The 25,704-nt window shown below is 44.5% G+C and overlaps 1 protein-coding gene and 1 pseudogene across 6 annotated transcripts in view; both read right to left on the bottom strand.

The window, feature by feature from the left end:
* Atf1 (activating transcription factor 1) overlaps positions 1 to 25,653 on the bottom strand; it is a 33,766-nt gene extending 8,113 nt beyond the window's left edge. Inside the window, exons 1-4 of one of the 6 annotated variants that reach the window (XM_075960656.1) lie at positions 25,368 to 25,653; positions 16,386 to 16,484; positions 12,302 to 12,421; positions 8,105 to 8,205 (exon numbers count right to left, since the gene is read on the bottom strand). In XM_075960656.1, coding sequence (XP_075816771.1) covers positions 8,105 to 8,205; positions 12,302 to 12,319 — 119 coding nt within the window. In that variant the 5' untranslated portion in view covers positions 12,320 to 12,421; positions 16,386 to 16,484; positions 25,368 to 25,653. Of the gene's footprint in view, positions 1 to 8,104; positions 8,206 to 12,301; positions 12,422 to 15,766; positions 15,811 to 16,385; positions 16,485 to 17,207; positions 17,459 to 24,963; positions 25,202 to 25,367 lie in introns of those variants that run through there. The other 5 variants (XM_075960653.1, XM_075960655.1, XM_075960654.1 and 2 more) reach the window with 5 other exon arrangements.
* Positions 1,194 to 3,608, bottom strand: LOC142844759 (ribosomal protein uL24-like pseudogene; annotated as a pseudogene).
* Positions 25,654 to 25,704: the final 51 nt, after the last annotated feature.

Here is a 25,704-nt window from a genome sequence, read left to right as displayed (position 1 = left end):
CTACAAAGACAGCTGCCAGCAGACACTCCAAAAGGAGAGAACAAAGGGAGACCTTCCCAGACATGTCCTTGGAAACAAGAGCCCAACACAGGGACAGCACGTGGGACTCCTAGAAAACTACAAGTGAGTGACTTACAAGCAAGGAAATCAAGTAGCTTCCCTACTCATCCAGATAAGGGACTGGCCTGATGAGGGCAGTGTTCCTTATGCGAGAATTCTGTGTACCCCTGCCTGTTCTGGAACTCACTCTGTTCCAGGTTGGCCTCGAACTCAAGAGATCACTCTCTAAGCAATCCAAGCACTGGGGCTAAAGGCATGTGCCACCACTCTCCAGCCTCCTTTTCTTTTCATTTTTTAAGTGCATGAGCACATATAAAGCTGGGTGTGTTGGGCTCAATAAATAACTGTTGAATTTTTAAAAAATACAATAATCAAGTTGAGCTTAGTGGTACACACTTTTAATCCCAAAGGCAGAGGCAGGCAGATCTGTGAGTCCCAGGTCAGTCAGAGATACATAGTAAGATTAACCCCCCAAAAATTAAAAAATAAACAGCACGACTCTAGTAGAGCCCCAAGCCAGTGTTAAGAAGTCTTGCGGGGAGGTGGTTCAGTGGTTAAGAGCACTGGCGAATCCTGGTTCAACTCACAGCACCTACAAAGCAGCTCACAACTGTTTATAACCCTAGTTCCAGGGGATCTAACGTCCTCACACAGACATGCAGACAGAACACCAATGCACATTAAAAAAAAAAAAAGTGGCACCCACCATTCACCTCAGCACTAAGGAGGCAGAGGCAGGCAGATCTCTGTGAGTTAGAGGCCAGCTGGTGTACAGAGCAAGTCCTAGGACAGCCAGAGCTGTTACAGAGAAAACTTGTCTTGATAAACCATACCAAACAAACAAACAAAAGGAAGAGGTCCTAGGGGATTAAGGAATTCTTATGCTTAGCATTTCTCATTACAGTGATGTACTCGAGGTCTGTTACACACTGAACAAAGAACAGAGAGCACCTCTCTAGGTGCAAAGGCTCTGTATAGCTGTACTACTTCCTTCTCTCCAGGAAAGAAGGTTCTGTCCTCAAGTGGCCTTTTCAACTTCAAATCATCTGTAGTGGAAGAAAAGCCCACAGTACTCAGAAACAAGAGTAGACCTACTACCATAAAAACGCAGACACTGCATTCCCACGGGCTCTCCAATGTTATCAAGGTTACGTTGGGAAGAATATTAACTCCTGTCAAAAACCTAAGAGACTACACACGGGACTGGCACACACTAGCTTAGGGAAGAGCACTCTGCAGAAAATATACTAACCTGAAGCAGTATGTTATAATGTTACCTGGTATACGGTGCATAGACGGCTTATGTTATATTCTAATGTTTACTAATGTTCTAAATATTTAATAGTTTAACACTGAAAATAAAACGAACACTGAATTGCATGGTGTGCATGTGGCCATCAGAGGACGACCCAGGGGCTGATGGCTCTCTCCTGCATTGTCACAATCATGTCTTCCTTGTATCTGTCCTTCTCCTCTCCTACATGTGGAGACTTGACTTCACTTTTCGGGATGTTTTTGTAGTCATGGTCCAGCTTTAGCTGGTGATAGCCTTGCTGGGGTGGATGCCCACGTGGACACTTGTGTCAACAGCCTTTTCTCACTGCAATCAATCAATATAGATGATGCATTTCTTCCTGTACACTTGGACGACTTTGCCAATCTGCTGGCCTTTGTAGTGTCCTCAGACAACCTGAACTTCATCCTCTTGAATGGGCACAGATCAACGGCTGTACTTCTGTCTCAGGTCTTTGGAAAGAGGGGAAGACATAACCTTCCTCTGAATGTGAAACGGTGTTTTGAAATGCTCTTTGTGGTTCTTGCTTAGGTCAGAAGTCATGAAGGGACTGAACTTCATTTTGATCATAACACGCTGAATACTCCCTTATCTTGGTATCCTGAGACAGGGTCTTTTCTACACAGCACCTGCTGTACTGGAACGTACCAGCTGGAAGGTTGCCTTCCAACTCAGAATTCCTCTGCCTCTTGAGTGCTGAGATTAAAGTTATATACCCTAGCCAGGTGGCTTTAATGCTGTCCATCTTCCAGTAATTGATGTTTTGAGTTACATCCCACAAAATTTGGTATTTTGCAGACAAAACCCTAGACAATCTCGTTTAGTACAGAACTCTCTTCCTAGCTAAGGATGATCTTTAACTCCTCATCTTCCTGTCTCCTCTTAAGAGCTCAGATTAGAAACGTGTGCCAGCAGTCTGGCTCTAGAAAGCATTTTTATTAGATTTTATGTGTGTGAGTGTGTGTGTGTGTGCCAGAGGGCAATCGGTTCCTTTCTCACAACAAAGGTCCGAGGGGCTGAACTAAGGTTAGCAGGCTTGGAAACAGGTCACTTTACATGTTGAGTCACGCTAGCCAGACCAAGACCTTCTGATCTTCTGCCTCTCAAGTGCTGAGACTACTGTGTGGTTTATGCAGTGTTGGGAAATAAGTATAACAGGCAAGAATTCTACCAACCGAAGTATATTCTTAGCATTAAAAAGTACTTTTAATTGATGAAAACTAAAATGCAAGCTGGGCATGGTAGCCCAGCTCACTTTTAATCTTAGCACCCCAGTGGCTCCATCAGGAGGATTGCTCCAAGTTCTAGACCAGTCAGAGCTAAACGAAGAGATCGCGTCTCAAAAAACAGCAACAACAGAATTCTGACTTCAAGACTTCCTGTCTGTAGTCAGGCAGTGCTGGTGCACACCTTTATTCTAGCACCCACAAGGCCAGTCTGGTCTACAGAACAAGTTCTAGGGCATCCAGGGTGCTGTGGAATAATCCTTTTGTACACTGTGAAGATGTGTTTTTCTCACTGGTTTAATAAAGGGCCAATGGCCAATACCTAGGCAGGAAGAGATTAGGCAGGTGAGCGAGACTGAGAGAATGCTGGGAAGAAAGGCAGAGTTGCCAGCCAGATGCAAAGGAAGCAGGACTTGTAGAAAATGAGCTAACAAGCCATAAGCCATGTGGTAGCACGTAAATTAGTAGAAATGGGTTCATTTAAGTTGTAAGAGCTAGTGAGTAACAAGTCTAGGCTATTAGTCAAGCATTTATAATCAGTAAGAAGTCTCCGTGTGTTTATTGGGGAGCCAGTTGTCTAGGTGAAAAACTCCACCTACACAGGGCTACATAGAGAAACCCTGTCTCGAAAAACCGAAAAAACTTTGCTTGGCAAGTGAATGGTTTCTTAGTTTAATTTCCAATTATTGGGATATTTTCCATTACATTTCTATCATTGGTTTCTAGTCTAATTCTAGGAGTAGAGCATACATGATTTCAGTTCTTTTAGACTGCTAGGGGCACTTCTATCTTGGAATCTCTTTTTTTGAAAGCACTCTTTTCCTTAATAAATAAATACATGTTGAATCTGCTAAAAGGTAAAAAAAAAAAAAAAAAAAAAAAAAAAGTTAGGTTTGCCAGTAACCCAGATGTGTCATTTCCTTTTTTCTTCCTCTGAAACAGGGCCTTACCCTGACTGATCTGTAGCTGTGCAGAACAGGATGACTTCAAGGTAGAGACCTTCCTATGTCACCAGACAGCACTTTTGTCTTTGAAACAAGGTCTTACTCTATACATCAGGTTGGCCTGAAACTCTGTAGTATAGGCTGGACTCAAATTTAGAAGTAATCCTCCTGCTTCAGCTTTGCAAGCCTAGGTTTACAGGGATGAGCTACTACACTCAGTGTGGTACATGAATGTGCTTTGAACAGTTGTTTGGTGATGTCTCCCAAAACCATTTGATCTTGCTGGTTGCTAATGTTAACTTTAATATCAAGCTGTTTTTCCAAGTTACTTTTTTTTAAAAATATTTATTTATTATGTATACAATATTCTGTCTGTGTGTATGCCCGAAGGCCAGAAGAGGGCACCAGACCCCATTACAGATGTCTGTGAGCCACCATGTGGTTGCTGGGAATTGAACTCAGGACCTTTGGAAGAGCAGACAATGCTTTAACCTCTGAGTCATCTCTCCAGCCCTCCGAGTCACTTTTCAATTGTTAGCTTTGACACATATACTGTGAAGTTCTTCTCTAACATTCATACACATCTGGATTGCTCTATCTTCCTGAATATTCTCAAGTTGCACCTCTGTATTTCTGATATTCCTTTGTGATACTGATGTAGTCATCCCAGTCTCTGTATTAAGAGTTTGCCTTTGTCTTCAGCTATCCAATTTTAGCCCAGGTACAGCACTATATATGAAGTGAGTCTCTTATTAATCTGTTCTAATCATCTTTGCCTTTTAAAATAAGAGGTTTGAAGACAATTCAACTACCATGCAGTTAGTCCATTTGCAGTGTGTCTATCCTCAGGGGTGTGCAGCCGTCACTACTCTTCAACTTTAGGGTGTATGCTCTCTTCTCAATGTCACACCCTTCTTCTGCCCCCAGTGCTAAGTAGCCTTATATCTCATGGGTGCCAGAGAACCTTCCTGCCTCTTTTCACTATTCTCCAAAATTGATGAATTTTTTTTCTTTTCACCCCATTCTCCTATTGAACACATGAGTTCTACTTCTGTTACATTTCTCTTTAAGTCTGCCCAGAGGGTCTGTCTCCATTTATTTCTTTACTTGCTAGAACATTTTTGTTAACAGTCCTAAGTTTCTACCACATAATTCCATCATCTAGGTATTAATATCTAGGTATTAGAATCTGCAGACAGCCCTCCCCTGCAAACCCAAGGAAGGACGTTTTCAGGTTATATGCTAAGTGATTTCGACATTTTCGGTATTCTTTTATCAACTTCTGAGTCTTGCCCGAATCCTTAAAGAGAATTTCTTACTGTTTTAGGTTATTATCAATCTAGTTATGTCCAAGCTACAAGTTCTGATCAGCCATCTGTCCACTGTGGTTCCAGTATTAATTTAATTCTCAGAGCTTCTGCAGTGCTGATTGGATCTATCCCGAGGACAGCAGCTAGGATCTGAGCCACAGCTTCTCCTGTGCATCCTTCAGTTCCAAGTCCACATGTGCTTATGAAGTCATTTCTAGGCTTTGGGTGGTGAATGTCATAAAGTTTTTCTGCCAAGTATTTTCTTCTGTGGATTCTTTGTCATTTACTGATTTATTTTTTTATATTTATTTATTTTGTGTGTGTGTGTGTGTGTGTGTGTGTGTGTGTGTGTGTGTGCAAGGTTGGATGACAACTACCACAAATTCCTTTTCTGATTTTTCAGGTAGTTCACCTCCATGTATATTTTAGAATTCTCAGTTGTATTCATCTTTGAGTAATCTACAGACACCTACAAGTCTTACCTTGGGAAGCTTCTCAGATTCTAGGCTCCTTCGGGGCTCAGCTTAGTGAACAAAACCCAGTCGAGTCCCTTCCTACCGCACATAAGGCAGTCAAGTACTCCGGACTTGCTCTTCATGCTTCCATCCTCCATCAGGTCGTCCTCCCCACCTTTGTTCCCCCCCCCCCCCCCCTTCAAGACAGGGTTTCTCTGTTCAACAGTCCTGGCTGTCCTGGAACTTGCTCTGTAGACCAGGATGGCCTCGAACTCACAGAGATCCGCCTACCTCTGCCTCCCTAGTGCTGGGATTAAAGGTGTGCGCCACCACCGCCCCTCATGGTTTCACCATTTATACTTCTACGCAGGTGGTTTTCTGCTTACTGAAGTGGGTGCAAGAAAGTATTTGATTCAAGAAGTTCTGTGCAAGTTTAAAGATCCAACCTTTTGGTTCTTTTAGTGACTACTTTTAAGAGTTTGAGATTGGTTAACAGGAATCAATATAAAATTCCAAGAGACTATTCCTGCCTGGAGTGTCTCCATAATTTCCCTCCTTCCAATTCCTTCCTGTGGTATTAGGAACCAAACCCAGGGCCTTGCACATATAGGTAAATGACCATCTACCTTTGACAAACATTTCCAGTTCCCTATTGTGTTACCAAGCTACCAAATGAGTCACAGGTAGTCTTCTAAGAAGCCAACAGTAACAAGTAAGGAAACACTCATCTTTGGGGTAGCACAAGGACAAACTCAGGCACGTGTAAGCAAGATGCAACCACTGGACTACATCCCCGAGTACAGAATTCTAGGCCAAAAGGTAGACATTATCCCATTACTGTTTAATGATGCTGTTCAAAATGCCTGTTGTTTATTAGCTTAATGGTCATTCCTCTCTAATCTTTCTCTTTTTGGAAGCTTTTTAAGATCAAACATTTATCTGGGCTGGGAACACAGCTCAGTGATAGCTTGCCTAGCATGTTTGCCAGCCTAGAGAAACAAAATCATGTTTAAATTTGGTATTCTCCAATTTTCTCTCCTGAAGACTCTGCATGCATTTCCCCTCTGGAATCTGGCTTTCTGAAGCTAATAGCCCAGGCTGTAGAAACCCATCCTCAACTAAGAGTAGCTACAAGTGCCCATTGTCTTCTTTGGGAGTAAGTTAGATAGCCGTAGGTTGCGCCTTGCAAGTCTATCACCTGCTTCCTCACTCCTATTTACTTTCTGTGCTCATCCTAGGTAATCTACTCAGCTTTCCTTTACCTCCAACTACCCAATTCTTCAGTCACACCTAACTGCTGTAATGCTTGTTTTTGACTTCCCAGTAGACTGCAGGACTATCTTTCTCAGTTTTCTTTATTTTCAAGGTCTTCCCAGTCTCCTGTTCTAGTGTTAGGGTTTAATTCCTCTTGATGTCTTTTTTGATTTAAATCAGACATGGAATCCCTGGTAATTTCATGACCTGAGGTTCTATGTGCTAATATATTATTTCTTTTAGCTTTTTATAGTTTTTAATTACATTCTTAACAATTTTCCCTACCACCCAATTTGTCACTTTGTTTTGGGGAAGTGTCCTCTGAAGTATCACGTGTTAAAAGTTTGATTTTGAATTTGTGCTTTGCTGAGACAGTGGGCCAAGTGGCAGGGAATGTGTCCTCGAATAGGGAGGGTGCTGGGACCCATCCGCCTTTGCTGCCTATGCACTATCAAGTTCTTATCTGTGCTTCTAACCGTGACAGGCTCCAAAACAATGGAGCCAATCATGAGTCAAAACCAGTAATAAATCAATCTTTTCTATGTAAGGAAATTAATTTAAAGAATTAATAAAGCTGGTTATCTCAATTAGGCATGGCGCTTCAGATATACAATCTTAGGGATTCTTGTCTATTTATACTATATAGATTGACCCTACACATACTGTAATTATTCAGCCACCCATAAGGCTGCATTTTTGGGTCCTAAAGGCAGGCACATGTGGGTGGACCCTTGGGAACAAAGGGCCTGCGTGACCCACGTGCGGCTCAACTAAATCCTTGAGCGCATGCGTGGGTGGCTGTCACCTGCGCCAGTGTGTGAGCGCTCACCGTTCTCAGTGTGTGATGTAGGCACGTCTTCCCCTCTACGCATGTTCTCAGTGTGTGATGTAGGCACGTCTTCCCTCTACGCATGTTCTCAGTGTGTGATGTAGGCACGTCTTCCCTCTACGCATGTTCTCAGTGTGTGATGTAGGCACGTCTTCCCTCTACGCATGTTCTCAGTGTGTGATGTAGGCACGTCTTCCCCTATACGCATGTGCCAGGCAGCCTTTAAAAGCTGGGCGCACGCATGCACCTCCCTCCCTCCCCCTCCCTCTCCATACACTGTTTCCTCAGGCCTGCAAGCACCTTCCTCCTCTAATAAACTCCTAAGTGGGTTTGTGTCTCGTGTCTTCTCACTCACATCAGACATTTCACATACTTCTCTCACACCTCCTGAAATCTTACTACACTGTTTACGTGCTCTGCCATACTGTCTCTGAGTCCTCCTACCACACAGCCTCTATTGTTGGTCAATTCGACCATGAACTTGTAATAAATTCATTTACTCGAAATATATCCCTACTACTATCCATATAAAACTACAGACACCTAACCCCAAAGGCTTTCTGTCAGCTGGTTGTACTACCTGCAGACCTCCCAAGTGCTGGGATTAAAGGTGTGCACCACCACGCCAGGCTCCAACCTACTTCTCTTAAGATCTGTGACTTTGCCTAACCATGCTTGCCCTCTTTAGATTTCACAGAACTATCTGAACACATTTGAAAACAAAGTACCAACCTGTACGATGGTCGCCGGGCCAGGATCCCGTGAGCTTTCTGTGAGGAGCCTATGCTGTCAGATGAGTCCTGAGACTCCTCACTTTCTGATAAAGATGATACCTAAAAATCAGAACTGATTTAATATGCTGAAGAATACAGATGGGCAAAGAATGAAGTTGTTACTTTCAAAATGATCTGTCTTCCATCACCCAAATTCCCTGCACATCACTCCTAAGATCTAAGAGGAGGAAAGGGGAAGGACAGCAACTCAACAAACACTTAGACTGGACAAGCTGCCACCTCTAATCCCAACACTCAGGACGCACAGGCAGGTGGGTCCATAGAGCAAGTTCTAGGACAGAGAAACCCTGTCCTAAGAAACCAAGAAAGAAAAGAAATCAGAACATACAATACAGCACAGAGCTAACAATAAAGCTTATGTCGCAAATAAAATGATACTAGCTGGGGACTGGAAAGATGGTTCAGCCGTTAGGAACACTGGCTGCTCTTCTAGAGGTTTGAAGTTCAATTCCCAGCATGTAGACAAAGCACTCATAAATAAAATACATATGTAAATAAACCTTTAAATGATATTCTGCTGGTTAAAAATAAATCTACTTCTGATCGCACCCTGCACCATATTTAGACATGTACTTTGCCTGTAGATAACTGTCCTAAGGAGACTGCTGGATCAAGGTCTGTGCTAGATGGATGCGTGTGGGAGGCTGGGAATTAAGATGGTTCAGTGATTATGAGCTGTTCTGTTCTTCCAGAAGACGGAGGTCAATTCCTAGCAGCCATGCCATGCTGCCTTGGAAGGACTGATACCTCTGGCCTCCACAGGCACCTGCACATATGTGCAGGTACTCACAAGTACACATAATTTAAGATAGTAAGAGTAAATACTTACAACTGGGAAGGCAAAGCTTTTTGGAGTCCTTAAAGCCATAAAATTAAAACAGGCAATCACACTTAACTCAAGAATCCTTTACCATTAATAGACTGGTAAGAGTAGGAAGAGATAGAAATGAGACAAGGGAGTGAGCTGCCCTGGGAAACCAGCGAAGGCCCGGCCAGTTTTAGAGGAAGAGATGGTGGGGGTAGGTATTTCAAGAACTGTAGTGGTCGGCATCAGCGCTGTCTCATCTCATGATTAAATGAACCAATATGTGTGGCAGATACACAGTAAACATTAACTATTCTTGAACATTTTGAAACCAAGCTTTAAGTAGAGATGTTTCTCTATGTAGCTCTTGTTGGACTGGAGCTCACTCTGTAAAGCGGGCTGGATTAAAGGTGTGCCAACACAGCTCAGCCATTTTTAACTCTTCAAATGAACTAAAAACCAAACATTTGCCTAAAACTGGATTAGGATACCTGGCTTCATTTTTTGTTTGTTTGTTTGTTTTTCAAGATTAAACATAAAACAATGCAAACAGGCTCTGGAAGCCAGCCCTCTGCACAGCTAGCCTCAATCCAAATCCTTCCCTTCACTATCACAGAGGCCATGCTAGTGTGGGAAAGCTTGCTGTACATTTTAATCATCATCTTCAATGAATGAGTTCCAGCCTGATATGGCAGCTCATTACGGTGAGCCCGGAGCTCAGGAAGCTGGAAGACCATGTTTTGAGGCCAGTCAGGACTAAACAGTGACACCCTGTCTCAAAAAACAAAGCAAACCCTCAGAGTTCTGCAGAGTTCACAACCAATGTGCATCTGACACGAAAAAGGAACAAGTGGCCCTCCAGTAACAGTGCTTTCACTGATCGAGGTGTCACAGATGTCACCCCCACCCCCACCCCAGGGCCTCACTATGTGCCCCTGGCTGTTCTGGAACCCACTACACAGATCAGACTGTACTCGAACTGACAAAACACTCATCAGACAACCTTGCCATCACTGTGTGGTCAGGAAGAAAGTATGACTGGCTCTTTCCTCCTGGAAAGACGACACGGGATCAGAGGTCCTAAGGCAATCCTAAAGGACCACCCCAAAGCCCGGAGAAGGGCAGTGGGAAGGTAAAGACAAAAGGGATCTCCCAGTTGAGGAACCGACTGTGCACCCAGAGGACCAACCAAACAAGGGGCCTAGCAAGCATTCCACTACTGGGCTAAATCCCAACACAGTTTCATGCTCTTCTAAGAAGACTTGACTGAAAAAAATTCAAGTAATCAAGAGCAAAGGACCAGAACATCCAACTTTGGGCACTATTTTCTCTAAAACGTCAAGTATTTCAAGTGAAATTTCAACAACACAACGGCAATTTCTGTGGAAATCTGATGGTAAACTCAAGTCCACCCCAGACCTTTCAAGGCTTGCTCCACAATGGAACACCCCCAGTTTCCTCAGCCCCTTAGAAAGGCCTCAGCAGCACACCTCTGCCAAAAGAATTTAAATCACTGTCTGTGCTAGCTAGGGTGTGACTCTTAGGTCCATCTTCACTCTTCAGGAAAACAAATTATTTTCTGCCCCTTGAGACATAAATCATCCGCAACACAGAAATGTCTTTCAAAAACCCGAGTATATCCCCTTCAAAATGGGGCTCCTGCTCTGTGGAAGAAGCCTAACTGTGACAAATGCCACTTAGCAATCACAGGTGGCCGACACACACTAAGGTCCTCCAAACTCTTAGTTAGTACACCCCAGTGCTTACAAAGCTCCAACGCTGGGGAAATGGTTCACTGGTTGGAATGCTTGCCGCACGGGCACAGGAACTGAGTTCCTGGCACAGCAGTGCACATCTGGGGTCCCAGTGTTGCAACGGTAGAGGCGGAGGATTCCTGGAGCTTGCTGACCAATTTCTACAGCCACACCAGTGAGCAAACCTCCTCAGAAATTAAAATGTAGAAGGACTGAGAAAGACACCATGGCCAACATCTGGCCTCCACATGACTCACAAGGCACAGGGCACTCCACGTGTGGTACTTATACATCTACACCCACACACACCTCTTTCTCCTTTTGTCGTAACAGAGTATGGTTCAGCTGATGCTAGTCTACCATACTGCAGTAGTCTAAAATCTGTCCTTCACTTAATAGATGTTCATTTGATTTTTTTGTTTGTTTTGAGACAAGGTTTCTCTGTGTAACCTTGGCTGTCATGGAACTGCTCCACTGAGCAGGCTGGCTTGCAATTGCCCCTGCCTCTCAAGTGCTGGGATTAAAGGAGTGCACCCCCACGTGACTCAGTTCTGTGTTTTTCAATGGTACCCCAAAATGAGGATACAGAAATTAAAGACTAGCCAGGCAGTGGTGGCACACAGCTTCAATTCCAGCACTAGGGAAGGCAAAAGCTGATCTCTGAGTTCAAGGCCAGCCTTGGTCTACAGAATTCCAGGAGTCAGGGCCACAGAGAAGCCCGGTCTTGAAAACCAATAAATAAACAAACAAATGAATCCTCACAAAGGTCCACCTGCCTCTGCTTCCCAAGTGCTGTGATTAAGATATGCAACACTACGTACAGCTTGAAGGAATAACCTTAAACATGCTGGCTTCTGGATATATACTGAAAAATGCAATGCTAGCCAGGCGATGGTGCCAAATGCCTTTAATCCTAGAACTCAGGAGACAGAGGTGGGTAGATCTCTGAGTTTGAAGCCAACTAGGTCTACAAAGTGAGTTCCAGGACAGTCAGGGCTACAAAGAGAAATCCTGTCTCAAACCCAACCCCTGTACCCCCCAAAGGAAGGAAAAATGCAATCCTATCCTGATACCTGACACACCTAGAACTTTTCAGGAATAGAGATTTGTTAATTAATACAGTATCTATTATACTATAATTTGTTATAATATAGTTTTTACTGAGCCCTTTTTTTCAAGATTTCTTTATTATGTATATAATTTCTGCCTGTGCACCTGCAGGCACGATAAAGCAGTGGTGAATTAAAAGATGAGAGTTCTCAGAGCTAAAGAACAAAAAGACAGACTTTGCATGCAAATGGATGGTACCAGAAAAAACAACGTCCTGAGTGAAGTAACCTAGACCCAGAAAGACAAACACAGTGTGTACTCACTCAGAAGGGGATACCCTGCAGTCCACAATCCCAGAGAAGCTGGGGAACAAGGAGAACAAGGAGGGACATAAATGGATCCTCCAGGGAAGGGGAAATATGGGAGCAAGGGGGAGGGGATGTAAGAGGAAGGGGAGGGGAGAAGGGGAGGAAACAGGACAGCTGAGATGGGGGGGGGCAGAGGAGGAGATCAAGAAAAGAGATACCTTGATTGTGGGAGCCATTATGGAGCTAGCATGAAATCTGGCACCGGGGAACTTCCCAGGAATCCACAAGGATGAGCCCAGCTAAGCAGTAATGGAGAGGATTCCTGAACTGGCCTTTCCCTGTAATCAGATTGATGACTACCTTAATTTTCATCATAGAACCTTCATCCAGCAACTGATGGAAGCAGGTGCAGAGATTCACAGCTAAGCACTGGATGAGCTTCCAGAGATCAGCTCAAGAGAGGGAGGAGCGATGATATGAGCAAAGGGGTCATGACCATAATGGGGATACTGACCTGAGCTAGTGAGAGCTCACTGACTCTGGACTGACAGCGGGGAACCTGCATAGGACAAAAGTAGGCCCTCTGAATGTGGCTGACAGATGTGTGGTTGGAGAAGTCTTTGTGGTCACTGGCAGTGGGACCAGGATTTATCCCTACTGCTTGAGCTGGGTTTTTGGAGCCTATTCATTTTTGGAAGGCCACCTTGCTTGGCCTAAATATTGAGGGGAGGGCCTTGGTCCCACCTCAGAGTGACATACCAGACTTTGTTGACTCCCCACAAAAAGCCTTGCCCTGAGGACTGGCTGGTGGGCAGGGTAGGAGGTAGGTGGGGGAGCTGAGGAGAGAAGGGAGTGGAATTGTTATGTAAAATAAGAAAAGATCGCCTTATTTAAAATAATAACCACAAGGGGTTAAGGGGCAAGGAGGGCCCAGGAAGAGGGGACAAAGGGAACCAGAAGGAAGAGCTCTAAAAGGAAATTACAGGGACAAGGGGAGGAAGGGAGCCCTGACTCTGGAACTCTACCAGCTGAGACTTAGGATTCCAGCAGTTAATATTGTTGTGTCGGTTACTGACATCAAGACAGTTCTTTCTCAGATGATTATATTAATAAAAATATTAAAACAGCAACAAACCAGCTGAAAGAGCTGAATGTACATACCTCAGGTGAGGACCTGTTACAGTGGGCACCTGTCTAGACTTCTGCCTGACTGTAAAGCTGCCAGGGGCCCTCTGCTCAACATGAAACTTGTCTCAAAAATGTAAAGAGGAGGGAGAGAAGGAGAAGAAAAGAGAAAAGCTAAGAACTTAGGTGAAAGTTAAAGGTACAGAAAACATATTCAATATAATTATGACACAAACCTTATCAAACTCAGGCAGAGGACATGAAGCACAAGAGGGGGTTAGTCACATGACCAGAAAAGGCCTTTTAATAACACATAGTAAAATAGTAGACTCGAGAAAAAAAAATTAAAATCTCTAATAAAAAAAACATTGACTCACATAAGAAAACCTACATTAGGGGGCTGGAGAGATGGCTCAGAGGCAGAAGCCTGTCCAAATGCAGATTACAGGGCAGCAAGAGCTACACAATGAGTCATGACAAAAAGCACACAAAAAACAAACACAAATTTTAATTATAAAAAAAAATGCATTTGTGAATAAAAGATTCCAATTCCCCCCCCCCCCCTTTTTGGCAGGGTTTCTCTGTAGCTTTGGAGCCTATTCTGGAACTAGCTCTTGTAGACCAGGCTGGCCTCAAACTCAAAGAGATCCACCTACCTCTGCCTCCCAAGTGCTGGGATTACAGGTGTGTGCCACCACTGCCCAGCCAATTCCTCCTTAAAAACAAAACCAAACTCCAATTTTGTGAGTTACAGGCTAGCATGGTCTACAGGGTGGGTTCCAGGACAACCAGAGTGACCTTCTCTTGAAAAACCAAAAGAAACAAAGCAACTTCTCAGGAATAGAGAAATGGCTCAGAGATCGAAAGTGCTCACGCCTCTCACAGAGGATGTAGGTTCAGTTTCTAGAGCCTACTTGGTAGCTTACAATCACCTGTAACTACAGTTCCAAGGGATTCAATGTCCTCTGGTCTCCTAGGGCACCTACACACACAGAGAACATTAATTCACAAAGGTGTGCATGCACTCATACACATAAACAATCTTTAAAAGTAAGCTGGAGGGAGCTGTTGATTCATTCTACAATTTGTCCATTCATTTTTCTTCTCTTCCTTTTTATCCTGACATCCACTAAAACAGTCCTTGTCAAAGCCTTCTGTGAAGCTGCTGAGAAACACACAGATGGTTCTTGTCTGCAGGTGCTGTAACGTTATCACACACCATGAACCAATGTCCTAGGGAAATATGTGGTCCACTCATCAATATACATTTTGATTTTAAGATTTAAGATACCACTGGGTGGTGGCACATGCCTTTAATCCCAGCACTTGGAAGGCAGAAATGGGCGGATCTCTGTGAGTTTGAGGCCAGCCTGGTCTACAGAGTGAGTTCCAGGATAGCCTGAGCCACAGAGACACCCTGTCTTTTTTTTTTTTTTTTTTGATTTTTCGAGACGGGTTTCTCCATAGCTTTTTTTGGTTCCTGTCCTGGAACTAGCTCTTCTAGACCAGGCTGGCCTCGAACTCACAGAGATCCGCCTGCCTCTGCCTCCCGAGTGCTGGGATTAAAGGCATGCGCCACCACCGCCCGTCAGAAACCCTGTCTTGAAAAACAAAAACAAACAGGTATCAAGATACCTTACTTGATATCTAGTTAATTTATTACCATTGACTGGCAGTAAACAGCATTCTACTTCACCCTGGTACCTGACATATCTACATTCTCCATAAGGCACACCATGGCCTTCCTGGACTTAGAAGACAGGTCAGCCTTTATCAGTAGCACCAAATGCTTCCATATGAACAGTGGAACCCCAAGACACATCCAGTGAAGTCTTCCCCAACTAGATTCACATCTCAGCAATCTCATCTGCAGCGTGACTATGTAACAGACACCTCCCCTGTAGTTCCTGGATGCTCTGTTCTTCCCCCTTTCCTTTCTGTTTTCCATCTGGGTGATTTCGACTTGTCTATCTTCAAGTTACTGACTCTTCAATCGTGTCGAGTCTAATAAACCCTGACACCACCTACTAACTTATGCTATTTTTATTTCTAGTAATCCTATGTGACATCCAATTCCCTCTTCTGCAATCCCTCTGTTTATGCATGTTATCTACCCCAAATCATGTGTCATGGCATGTGCATACCACCACTCAAAATGATAATAAGTAACTTTAAAATGTAGCTGATAGCTAGGAATAACAGACACCTGTAATCCAAGCAAGTGCCGCTAAAGCAGAGGTAGAAAGATCAGAGTTCAAGACCACCTTTCACTATACAGTGAATTTGAGGCTAGCCTGAGCTATGTGAGACCTTGTCTTAAAATGTAGTTGACTTGTCTGCCACTTGGGAGGCATAGGCAGGAGGATCTCTGTGAGTTCAAGGCCAGCCTGGTCTACAGAGGTAGATCCAGGACAGCAACGGCTACACAGAGAAACCCGTCTCAAAACACCAATAGAAAAAAAAGAGGTAGATGACTTATCCTTCCCTCCTCATATGACATCCCACCTTCAACTTCTGTAAGTCTCAAAAGCCAGTGGCCTATAGATTATGGAACTTACTCTTGTGTTAGGTAGGAATAAGACTGTCTTCAGCTTTCTATGCCCTAGGGAAAAGCCAGAAGATGCTCCATGATTTTAATTATATTAAAATTTATATTTACAATTCCTAAGTTGACATTTCTAGTCTGAGCACATGTCAGTCAATTAAGCTAAATTCTCTAATGAATATGTTTATCACAAAAATATTTCAATATATCCATAATGAACTTGTTAAAATGAGAACGGTCCAAGCTGGGCATACACCTATTACTCCAGTACCATAATGTTAGTACTCTGGTACTAGGCTAGAAGATGATGATCAAGAATTCCAGGCCACATTAGGCATAGTGATGCACACTTTTATTTTTAGCACAGAGAGAGAGGCAGGCAGATCTCTGTGAGTTTGAGGCCAGCTTAGTCTATATAGCAAGTTTCAGGACAGTCTGCGCCCCCCCCCCAAAAAAAAACAAATGGAGGGGGAACACTTCCTTCTAAAGGTGCTTCAGTCCCCCCCCCCCCCAACTTTGCAGCATCATCTCCCAGTCTCTCTGTGCTGGGTTTTCTGAGCATATAGAGCGACAACAGGTGCATCTGTGAACACTACTAGCCAGCTCAGCATGCTGGCTAGCTCTTGACTTACCGGATGAGCTATCTGAGAAATGTGAGTCCCCTGAACTGCTGAACCAGGCTGAGGTGCAGTCTCTGAAGAGTTACTCTTGTGGGAATCTTCCATAATCAACTGAAAGGGAAAAAGGCAGTTAAAATGCTTCAGAATCAGCAACTACTACAGTCACATAACACTTGGTTAGTAATAAAAACCCAGAAGAGAACCAGTTCAGAGAGTATTCTTTGACATTTTAAAATTTGGAAAAGCCAGAATGTTAGATACTTGAGTTTTCCTATCAACAGATCTTTACCAATCTAGAGTTGAGTCTCTAATTGCATGCATGGCTTCATAAAGAGAATTTACTAACAGGTTAACAAAAATAAAGGGCAGGGCTGGTACTCAACTTTTTTGTTTTGTTTTTAATGTAGTTTCTCTGTGTAGCCCCGGCCCTTCTGGAACTTGCTCTGTAGACCAGACTGGTCTCGAACATAGATATTCACCTGACTCTGCCTCCTGAGTGCTAGGGTTAAAGGTGGGAGCCACCAGGTGATGACGCTCAACTGTAATCCCAGACCTCAGGAGGTGATTGTCTCAGGCGCCAGCCGGGCTACACAGTGAGACTGTCTCTTATTCTAAGGACCAGGTTATCTAAATATTAACTCACAGGATATGTAGGCTGAGAAAAATGAGAACTGTGATAGAACGTGACAGGGAGAACCACAAAGAGAAAGACTGATAGAAGATTTAGATAGGATTTAGGTCTGTACGTGGAGTACAAGTAATAAAAACCCAGTGACAGATATTGGGGTTCAACCTCAAAATCAGAAAAATAAACAGCCAGCCACTGGCTCTTACCTCAGCCTCAAGCCAACAAGGAGATCCTGCCTCCAGGAATGCTCAGAATAAATCTGATCCTGAGAGCTGTCTCCTCCCGTCTTATATTCCTCTCTCCAGTGCAGGGATTAAAGGCGTGCACTACTACCTCCACTACTACCTCCTGGTTTCTGTGGCAAACTAGTGTGGCTATGGGGAATAAAGGGGTGTGTCACCACTACCTGGTCTGTAAGGCTGACCAGGGCAGATGTTTTACTCTCTGATCTTCGGGCAGCTTTACTTGTTAAAATACAAATAAAATATCACTATATTTTCCCTATTTGTCTAAAATAAAAAAGGTGGTAACTAATATAAGAAAACTATATAAAATAAGTACAGTGACTATATACAATATATACAGGTAATAAATACATCAACAATGTTTAGTCCATTTGCATTTGACAAATTCATATCTGTCCTATCTTGGTGAGTCCGAAGTCTTGTACCTAATTTACTTTCTATCATAACTTGCTTTCTGCATCTGGTAAACAAGGAAAACTATAACTATCTGATTTTCAACCCTCAGAGTCACAAGAAGGAAATAATAACTGAGTAAGCAAATGACTTCCAAAAAATGTGAGCAATGATAGAAACAGCTACCTGCCTCCACAGTCACCCAAGGTTCCTCTCCAACATGGGGGCACCTATCTTTGACCTAGAGGCCTAGCATATCCAACAGACTTCTATGAAGCAGGATATTCTGAAAGGCTGTCCATCCTCACCCTGACAGTGTTTGACAGTCACTTTCATTTGGGTCCTGCCTGTCCAATTGGGACAGAATACTGCCAGCAGTTGAGACAAGGACATTTTTAAGCTCAGTGGTTTACTTTTGTCCCCCAAAAGTAAACTCCATGTGGAGTTTCTTCGATGCTCATTATCTTCTCTGAAGTAGACTGGTGCTGCCAGGAGGGTATGTCTCACTGTCATAAAAAAAAACCTGCATTTACGGATAGATACAGGAAGAGAGTGAGTTTATCTAGTATGCTTGAGGTCTCGGCACTAATCTTAGCACCATCGAAAACAAACTAGTCTTGCTGGGCAGTGGTGGCACATGCCTTTAATCCCAGCATTCGGGAGGCAGAGGCAGGTGGATCTCTGCGAGCCTGGTCTACAAGTGCTTGTTCCGGGACAGGCCCCAAAACAACAGAGAAACCCTGTCTCAAAACACACACACACACACACACGAAAGAAAGAAAGAAAGAAAGAAAGAAAGAAAGAAAGAAAGAAAGAAAGAAAGAAAGAAAGAAAGAAAGAGAAAGAAAGAAAATAGTCTTGTGGTGCTAAGTAGGTCTACTGTTCCTTTTGGAGACAAGGCCGCACATGCACAGAATGAAGCAGTAGAGGAGACAGCATCCTAATTGGACTACAATTCCCAGCATCCCACCGAACTACAATTCCCACGACAAAAAGCCATGCATGTGCAGGACATTTTCTCCCAGACGCACCTGGATCCCCCTTTAAAACACGGGGAACGCCATAACTCGCCCCTTTTTCCCCTTTTCCCTTTCGTCTCTTCACCCCCGTCCCTCACCTGTCGTCACCCCACCCCCATTAAAGTTCACCCACGTGGGACCGCCGTGTGTCTCATGTTTTCTCTCCAACCCCGCAGAAAGAACAACAAGGTCTATATAGAGTTCCAGGTTAGCCAGGGCTACATAGTCAAGACCTTATCTCAAAAATAAAGGAGGGCTGGAGAGATGGCTCAGAGGTTAAGAGCACTGATTGTTCTTCCAGAGGCCTTGAGTTCGATTCCCAGCAACCAACGTGGTGGCCTACAACCATCTGTAATAAAATCTGGTGCCCTCTTCTGCCCTGCAGGCATACATGCACTGTAAACACTGTAAACAAAATAAATAAATCTTAAAAAAAAAAAAGAGGCACAATGGTTTCTAAAAAAAAAAAGAGAGAGTAAAGGGGTAGCTGGAGAGATGGCACAGCGGTTAAAAGCACTGCTCCTTCTTCCTGAGGTCCTGAGTTCATTTCCCAGCAACCATATGGTGGCTCACAAACATCTGTAATGAGATCTGGAGCCCTCTTCTGGCCTGCAGGCAGACTTACAGACAGAACATTGTATACATAATAAATAAATTTAAAAAAAAGAGGAAACGAAAGAAAAAGGGGAAGGGGCAAAAGAAAGGGAAAAAGCAGGGGGGAAAATTTCCTTTGAGAATGAATGTAGATAGACACACACATACACACACGCACAGAGAAAGAGAGAGGCTGAAACTTCTGCTGAATGTCAGTGATGCTAAAAAGTGGGTACCTAGTTGTCCCTGCTTTCTAAACAGGTTTTTAATTTTTATTTTATGAGCATGGGTGCTTTGCTTGCGTGTATATCTGTATGCCATGTGTTTGTCTGGTGTCTCGGAACGGCAGAAGAGGGTACTGGATTCCCTAGGAACAAATGGTTGTGAGCTATCATGTGGGTGCTGGGAATTAAACCAGGTCCTGTGTAAAGAATAGTCAGTGCTTTTAAGCACCAATCCATCTCTCTAGTCGTTTTTTGTTGTTGTTTGTTTATTGAGACAGTTTCTCCGTAGGCCAGGGTGGCCTTAAACTCACAGACTCTACCTGCCTCGGCCTCCCAAGTGCTAGGATTAAAGGCGTGCACCACCACCCAGCCTCTCCATTCTTTACAAACTTTGTGGGGCTGGAGAGATGGCTCAGAGGTAAGAGCACTTGCTGCTCTTCCAGATGTCCTGAGTTCAATTTTCAGCAACCACAAGGTGGCTCACAACCATCTATAATGAGATCTGGTGCCCTTTTCTGGTGTGCAGGCATGTATACAGGCAGAACACTGTATACATAAAAAGTCTTTAGAAAAAAAAACTTTAGATGTATAAAATACAGAGAAAATTTTCTCATCTAAATCATTTATTTTATTTTTCATATTCTGGTAGTTTTGAGACAGGGTCTATCTAGCCCTACTTGTCCAAGGAACTCACTGATCGGCCTGTCTCTGCCTCCAGAGTGCTGGAATTAAAGGAACGTGTCACCAGGCCCAGCGTATTTTACCATTTGTTTGTTTGTTTTTCTTTAAGACAAGGCCTGGCTGTCCTGAGTTCAGGCTGGCCTTGAACTCAGAGACCTACCAGTCTCTGCCTCCCAAGTGCTGGGATTAAAGGCGTGCAACACCTCCGCCCAGTTTAGCAATGCGGTCCCCCAGTCCTACCAGCACATTACAATTTAAGGTACAGTAAGAACAAGGTGGTGCCTTACTGTGGTTTTGGTTTTCATCCCCCACTGAGGAATAATGTTGAACATTTCTCCATCTTTGTGCTAGCCAGCTTTTCCCTTTTTTGCCTTTAGTCTGGTCCCCAGCATGCTGAGTGCTAAAATTACAGAAATACACCACCATGCCTGTCTTAGAAAACAAATTCATTTACTCTCCAGATGGAAACTATCGTTGGTCACTGAAAAACAGTGAAAACTCACCTCCTATACAAAGTGCTCCTCCTCTTACGGATGACACTAGCCCTTTCCCCAACACCGAAAATATAGAAGGAAAAAAAAACTTTAAGAAACCGTAATCACAGGCTAGAGGATGGCTCAGTGGGTTAAGAACACTGGCAGCTCTTTCAGGAGATCTGAATTTACTTTCTAACACCCATATGAAACTTCAGTCTCAAGGGATCTGACTGAGGCTCTCTTCTGGCCTCCACAGGCACACATACAGGCAAAGCATCCATGTACATAAAATTTTAAAAATATTTTTTTGTTGTTGTTGTTAAAAAGGCCAGGCAGGGAGGTATATGCCTTTGGTCCATGCAGAGGCAATTGGATCTCTTTTAGTTTGAGGCCACCCAGTGAGTTGGCCTTCCAGGCCTGCACAGAAGACACTGTCTCAGCAAGCAAGCAAATAAACAATAAAAGCAATACATGCAGGCAACACACTCATAAATTAAAAATAAAATTTTACAAATTTTTTTTAAAGAATCAAATCAAGCCTTTTCCCAAGTAAGTTTATAGTTTTAGCTCATTGTAAGCAATAACAGCACCTGTTCTGCTTTACTGACATCATCAACTGCAAATATACTCTTAAAAAAAAAAGAGATTTATTTTTATTTTATGTGTATTGGTGTTTTGCCTGTATGAGGACATCAGATTCCCAGAAACTACAGATGGTTATGAACTGCCATGTGGGTGCCAGGCTTAACCTGGTTCTTAACTGCTGAGCCATCTCTCCAGGCCCAGCAATACTTTGCTCACCCTTTCTTGGCTGTTCCTAAAAATTTTAAATCTGATTGGCTTTTGTTGTTGTAGTTGCTTTGTTTTATCTTTGTTTTTGAGACAGAGTCCTAAAACCCAGGCTGGCTAACAAGACATCCATCTCCCAAGTGCTAAGCAAGGCAACAGGTGTACCCTACCGTGCTTGGCTAAAATTCTGTTTTTTAAAATAACATTTTTAAAAACACAATAAATGTCATATGTACATTTTTTATAAAAATAAATTAAGTTCCAAGCAGTATCTGTCATGAGGTAATAGCAAGTTGGGCAGACTCACAAAGGATCGATGGAACTCAGCTTCAAATAAATAAGAACCAAAGTGAGCAGCTGGAGAGTTAACTGGCTCAGCAGCTAAGAGCACCGCCTGCTCGTAACTGTGGGTTCAATTCCCAGCACCCACATGGTTGCTCACAACTGTCTCTAACAGTTCCAGGGGACCTGAACCCCTCACACTGATAAACATGCAGGCAAAACACCAATACCTACAAAATAAAATTACTACTATTAAAAACAAAGAACTGCCGGGCGGTGATGGCGCACGCCTTTAATCCCAGCACTTGGGAGGCAGAGGCAGGCAGATCTCAATTCAAGGCCAGCCTGGTTCCAGGAAGGCTCCAAAGCCACAGGAAAACCCTGTCTGGAAAAACAAACAAACAAAAAAACAAAACCCAAAATAAAAACAACAAAAGAACCAAAGCAATACATAGCATGCACATACCAATTAGAAGGATTCTGGATAGTGAGAAGTCACAGCAGGCTAAGCATTGCTGGCACAGTAAAGGCAAGGTACTTTCCCATAGGACAAGATCTCCGGTAGCTCAGGTTAGCATCAAACTTGCTATATAACAGAGGATGACCTTTCTGGAACTTCTGATGGCCTTGTCTCCACCTCTCAATGCACCTACCTACACAGCCGCTTTATGGAGAATTTATCATCACACCCAGGGCCTATTCAGAGCAGATAACTATCTAAGTTACACCCTCTAGTCCAAAGCAAGATGCTTTAAACAAATTCTGTAGCCAGGGGCTTCCTAAGTGAAATTCCATGATAAGAGTTTTGTTTCAAGGCTGTTGCTGGAAGCCAAAGCTAGGGTCTTACCAAGCACCCTCCACTGAGCTCCCCCAGCTCCTAGGAAACATCACACACTACCTATTTCACTCAAAACCTGTGCTTACTGCGGATCTTACATTACCATGCAAAAGACTGAAAGCTAGGGCTTCCCCAAAGCCTTGTTCTTTTATTTCACATGTCCCTGTGCCAACCACAGACTCACATCACCACCTCTCCATCTTGATGGGGCTCCCTTGTCTGGCAAATCTCTCCCAGCTCTAAGCTACCCTAACGTGTGCTCAGTGGACAGCAGAGTGAACAGGAAATACCAAATACAGCATTCTCTTCTAACAACATTGAGCTGTGTTAAGCCTGGGGTCAGGGAGCCCCTTACCATTTCCACAACTATGAGTCACATTGAATCTCTTCCAGATGTTCAAATGTGCCTGGCTTGCTTCACCTCATACATGCTATTTCCTACGCTACAAACACTATTCCGCTTCCTATACCTGAGGCGTCTAAGATTTCCTCTTCCAGGTAAACCTATAAGACTAGTTTAGAAGCTGACCATATACCCTGGCCCTTTATGTTTCTGTTTCTGTTTCTCTCTCTCTCTCTCTCTCTCTCTCTCTCTCTCTCTCTCTCTCTCTCCCTCTCCCTCTCCCTCTCCCTCTCCCTCTCCCTCTCTCCCTCTGTTTTTTGTTTTTCAAGACAGGGTTTCTCTGTGTAGCTCTGGCTGTCCTGGAATTCTCCCTGTAGATCATGCTGGCTGGCTTTTCTTATGGCACCTACCATAGTAATATAATATAATATAGTAATATAAGTCCCTTTTCCTACACAGAACCAATGTCTTCACATTTAACACTAACAAAACCACCTGTTTACTTAGATAGATCTAATTAGAACTGATGAAATAACGGCTAAAGACATATCCTCAGAGAATCACTCCAGCTCAGGAATAGAAACAGGGCAACCGAGGCACAGGAAAACTTGAAATAACATCCTATGTGAAAACTGGAAATTCAAGTCAGGCAGTGGTGGCACACGCCTTTAATCCCAGCACTAGGGAGGCAGAGGCAGGGGGATCTCTGTGAGTTCGAGGCCAGCCTGGTCTACAAGAGCTAGTTCCAGAACAGCTAGGACTGTTACACAGAGAAACCCTGTCTCAAAAAACAAAACAAAAAAAAACCCAAACAAACAAAAAAGGAAATTCAGTGAGATCATGTTTTTTTGACCTGAGTACCATCTACTGGTGATATGTACTATCACAGTCCTGCAGATCAACAATCAAGAACTACAAACACTATTTAAGAGATGTCTCATTCAACTTTAGACTGTCCAGTTTCCTGTTTTGTTTCCTAGTGAGTGCGAAGCACACTAGGCAAACACCCCCATTTAGCGTCATAATATAGGAGATAAACCTTAAGTGGTCACTGTAAAGTGGGGGTGGGGACAACTAGAATTTTAAACAAAATATCTACTGGCAACAAAATCTTGGGATAAATGTATTTTGCGAACATAAATACGATACAAACTCTTAACACAGGTGACGCCACTTTCACAAAGGTTCCTACCACACCTATGCTGAAATGACCGCAGGTGTCAAGAGGCCCTTGAAGACTTTAGGCACGATGCTTTTCAAGGCTGTGAGTTCTAGGCCAAACTGAGCCATATAGAGTTTAAGGTCAGTTGGGAATACAGCATGAGACCTTTCTCAAACAAGCAAACACCCCCCAAAACTAACACTAGGCTAGAGAGATGGCTGAGGGGTTAAGAGCCCATAGGACCTAAGGCCAGTTCATGGCACCCACTGGCCTCTTCAGACCAGATACACAGGAGGTGAACATAATTTTATGCAGGCAGGCGCGTACATACAAAAAACAATAACGTCTTACTATTGGGACCTACTGGCCAGGAACTCGCTGTGTAGACCGCAGAGAGAAAGAGAGGATAGAGAGAGGGAGAGGGAGACACACAGAGAGAGAGAGAACCAGTTTCTGCCTCCCGAGGGAGTAGCTGGGCTTAAAGGCCTGTGCTACCATGTCCCGCAATAAATAAACTTTTTGTTCTTTTTTCCCTCTCCCCTCAAGACGGGTTTCTCTTAGCTTGGCTGTCCTAGAACTAGCTCTGGCCTCGAATTCAGAGATCCACCTGCCTCTGCCTCCCAAAAGCTGGGATCAAATGCGTGCACCACCACACCGCATGGCAATAGACTATCAAAAAACTAACAAAGTTTCAGGACAGCCAAGGCTATACAGAGAAATCCTGTCTAGAAAAACCAAACCAAATAAACAAATAAAAAACAACAAAAGTCAGCCTAGACTGTAAAGATCAGCCTGGGAGGCCCTGTCTCAGGCAAAACTAAAAAGGCTACCGTAAAACTAAAGGCGACCACATCTAGACGCCCTGCAGCAGAAATTCTACTTAACAAATCCCGCCTCAGAAAGAAAGAGCGGCTACCGAGACACTGAGTTTTCTACTGGAACTTAAGCAGGGAGACACCCGGAAGAGCAAAGCACCGCACCCCGCCGTAAGGCGGGGGTTCTCCCCCGTCGCGCAGGTGGGAGCCCGAGAACTGGGTGCCTGCAGCCTGAGGGCGAGCCGTCACGGCTATTCCCGCCTCCAAGCATGGAGACTCGCGTGGGCCGCGGGACCGCGGCGTCGGGAGCGCGGGGCCACCGGACCGGAGCCCAACGCCCGTGAGCTCGCCAGGGAGGCGCGCGGCCGGAAGCGCGCGGCCGGTCCCACCCCCGCGCCCCTCCCCCACCGGCAAGCCGCGCGCGACCCCCAGCCGGCGCGTGGCCGCCATTGCGTAGTCGCCGGCGCCGCGTCCCCGTCCGGGCCGCCCCGCCGCCCCCACGTACCTGCAGAGCCGCCTGGCCGCTGCCCGGGGCGGGAACTTCCACTCCCCCGTCCCAGGCGGCGCCGACTTCGCCGCTCGCTCACGTCCCAGCCGCACACCGCGACGGGATGGCGCTCCTCCCTGGGGTCGGCGGGGCGGGGAGAACCAGTGTAACTCGAGAGCCAACCGTCTGGGGCTACCGTTTCCCGGCCGCGAGGGGCGTCTTTGGCGGCATGATCCGCGGCAGGCCGGGGGTTGGGACGGGGGCCGGGACGGGGGCCAAACAGAGCACGGAGCGTGAGGGGCGGGGCCTGCGTGCTGCGTCACCGCGTGCTCACGTGGCACGCCGTCGCCGCGGC

The sequence above is a fragment of the Microtus pennsylvanicus genome, chromosome 2, assembly GCF_037038515.1.
Source record: "Microtus pennsylvanicus isolate mMicPen1 chromosome 2, mMicPen1.hap1, whole genome shotgun sequence".
Classification (NCBI taxonomy): domain Eukaryota; kingdom Metazoa; phylum Chordata; class Mammalia; order Rodentia; family Cricetidae; genus Microtus; species Microtus pennsylvanicus.
This window is presented reverse-complemented; position numbering and strand designations above follow the sequence as displayed.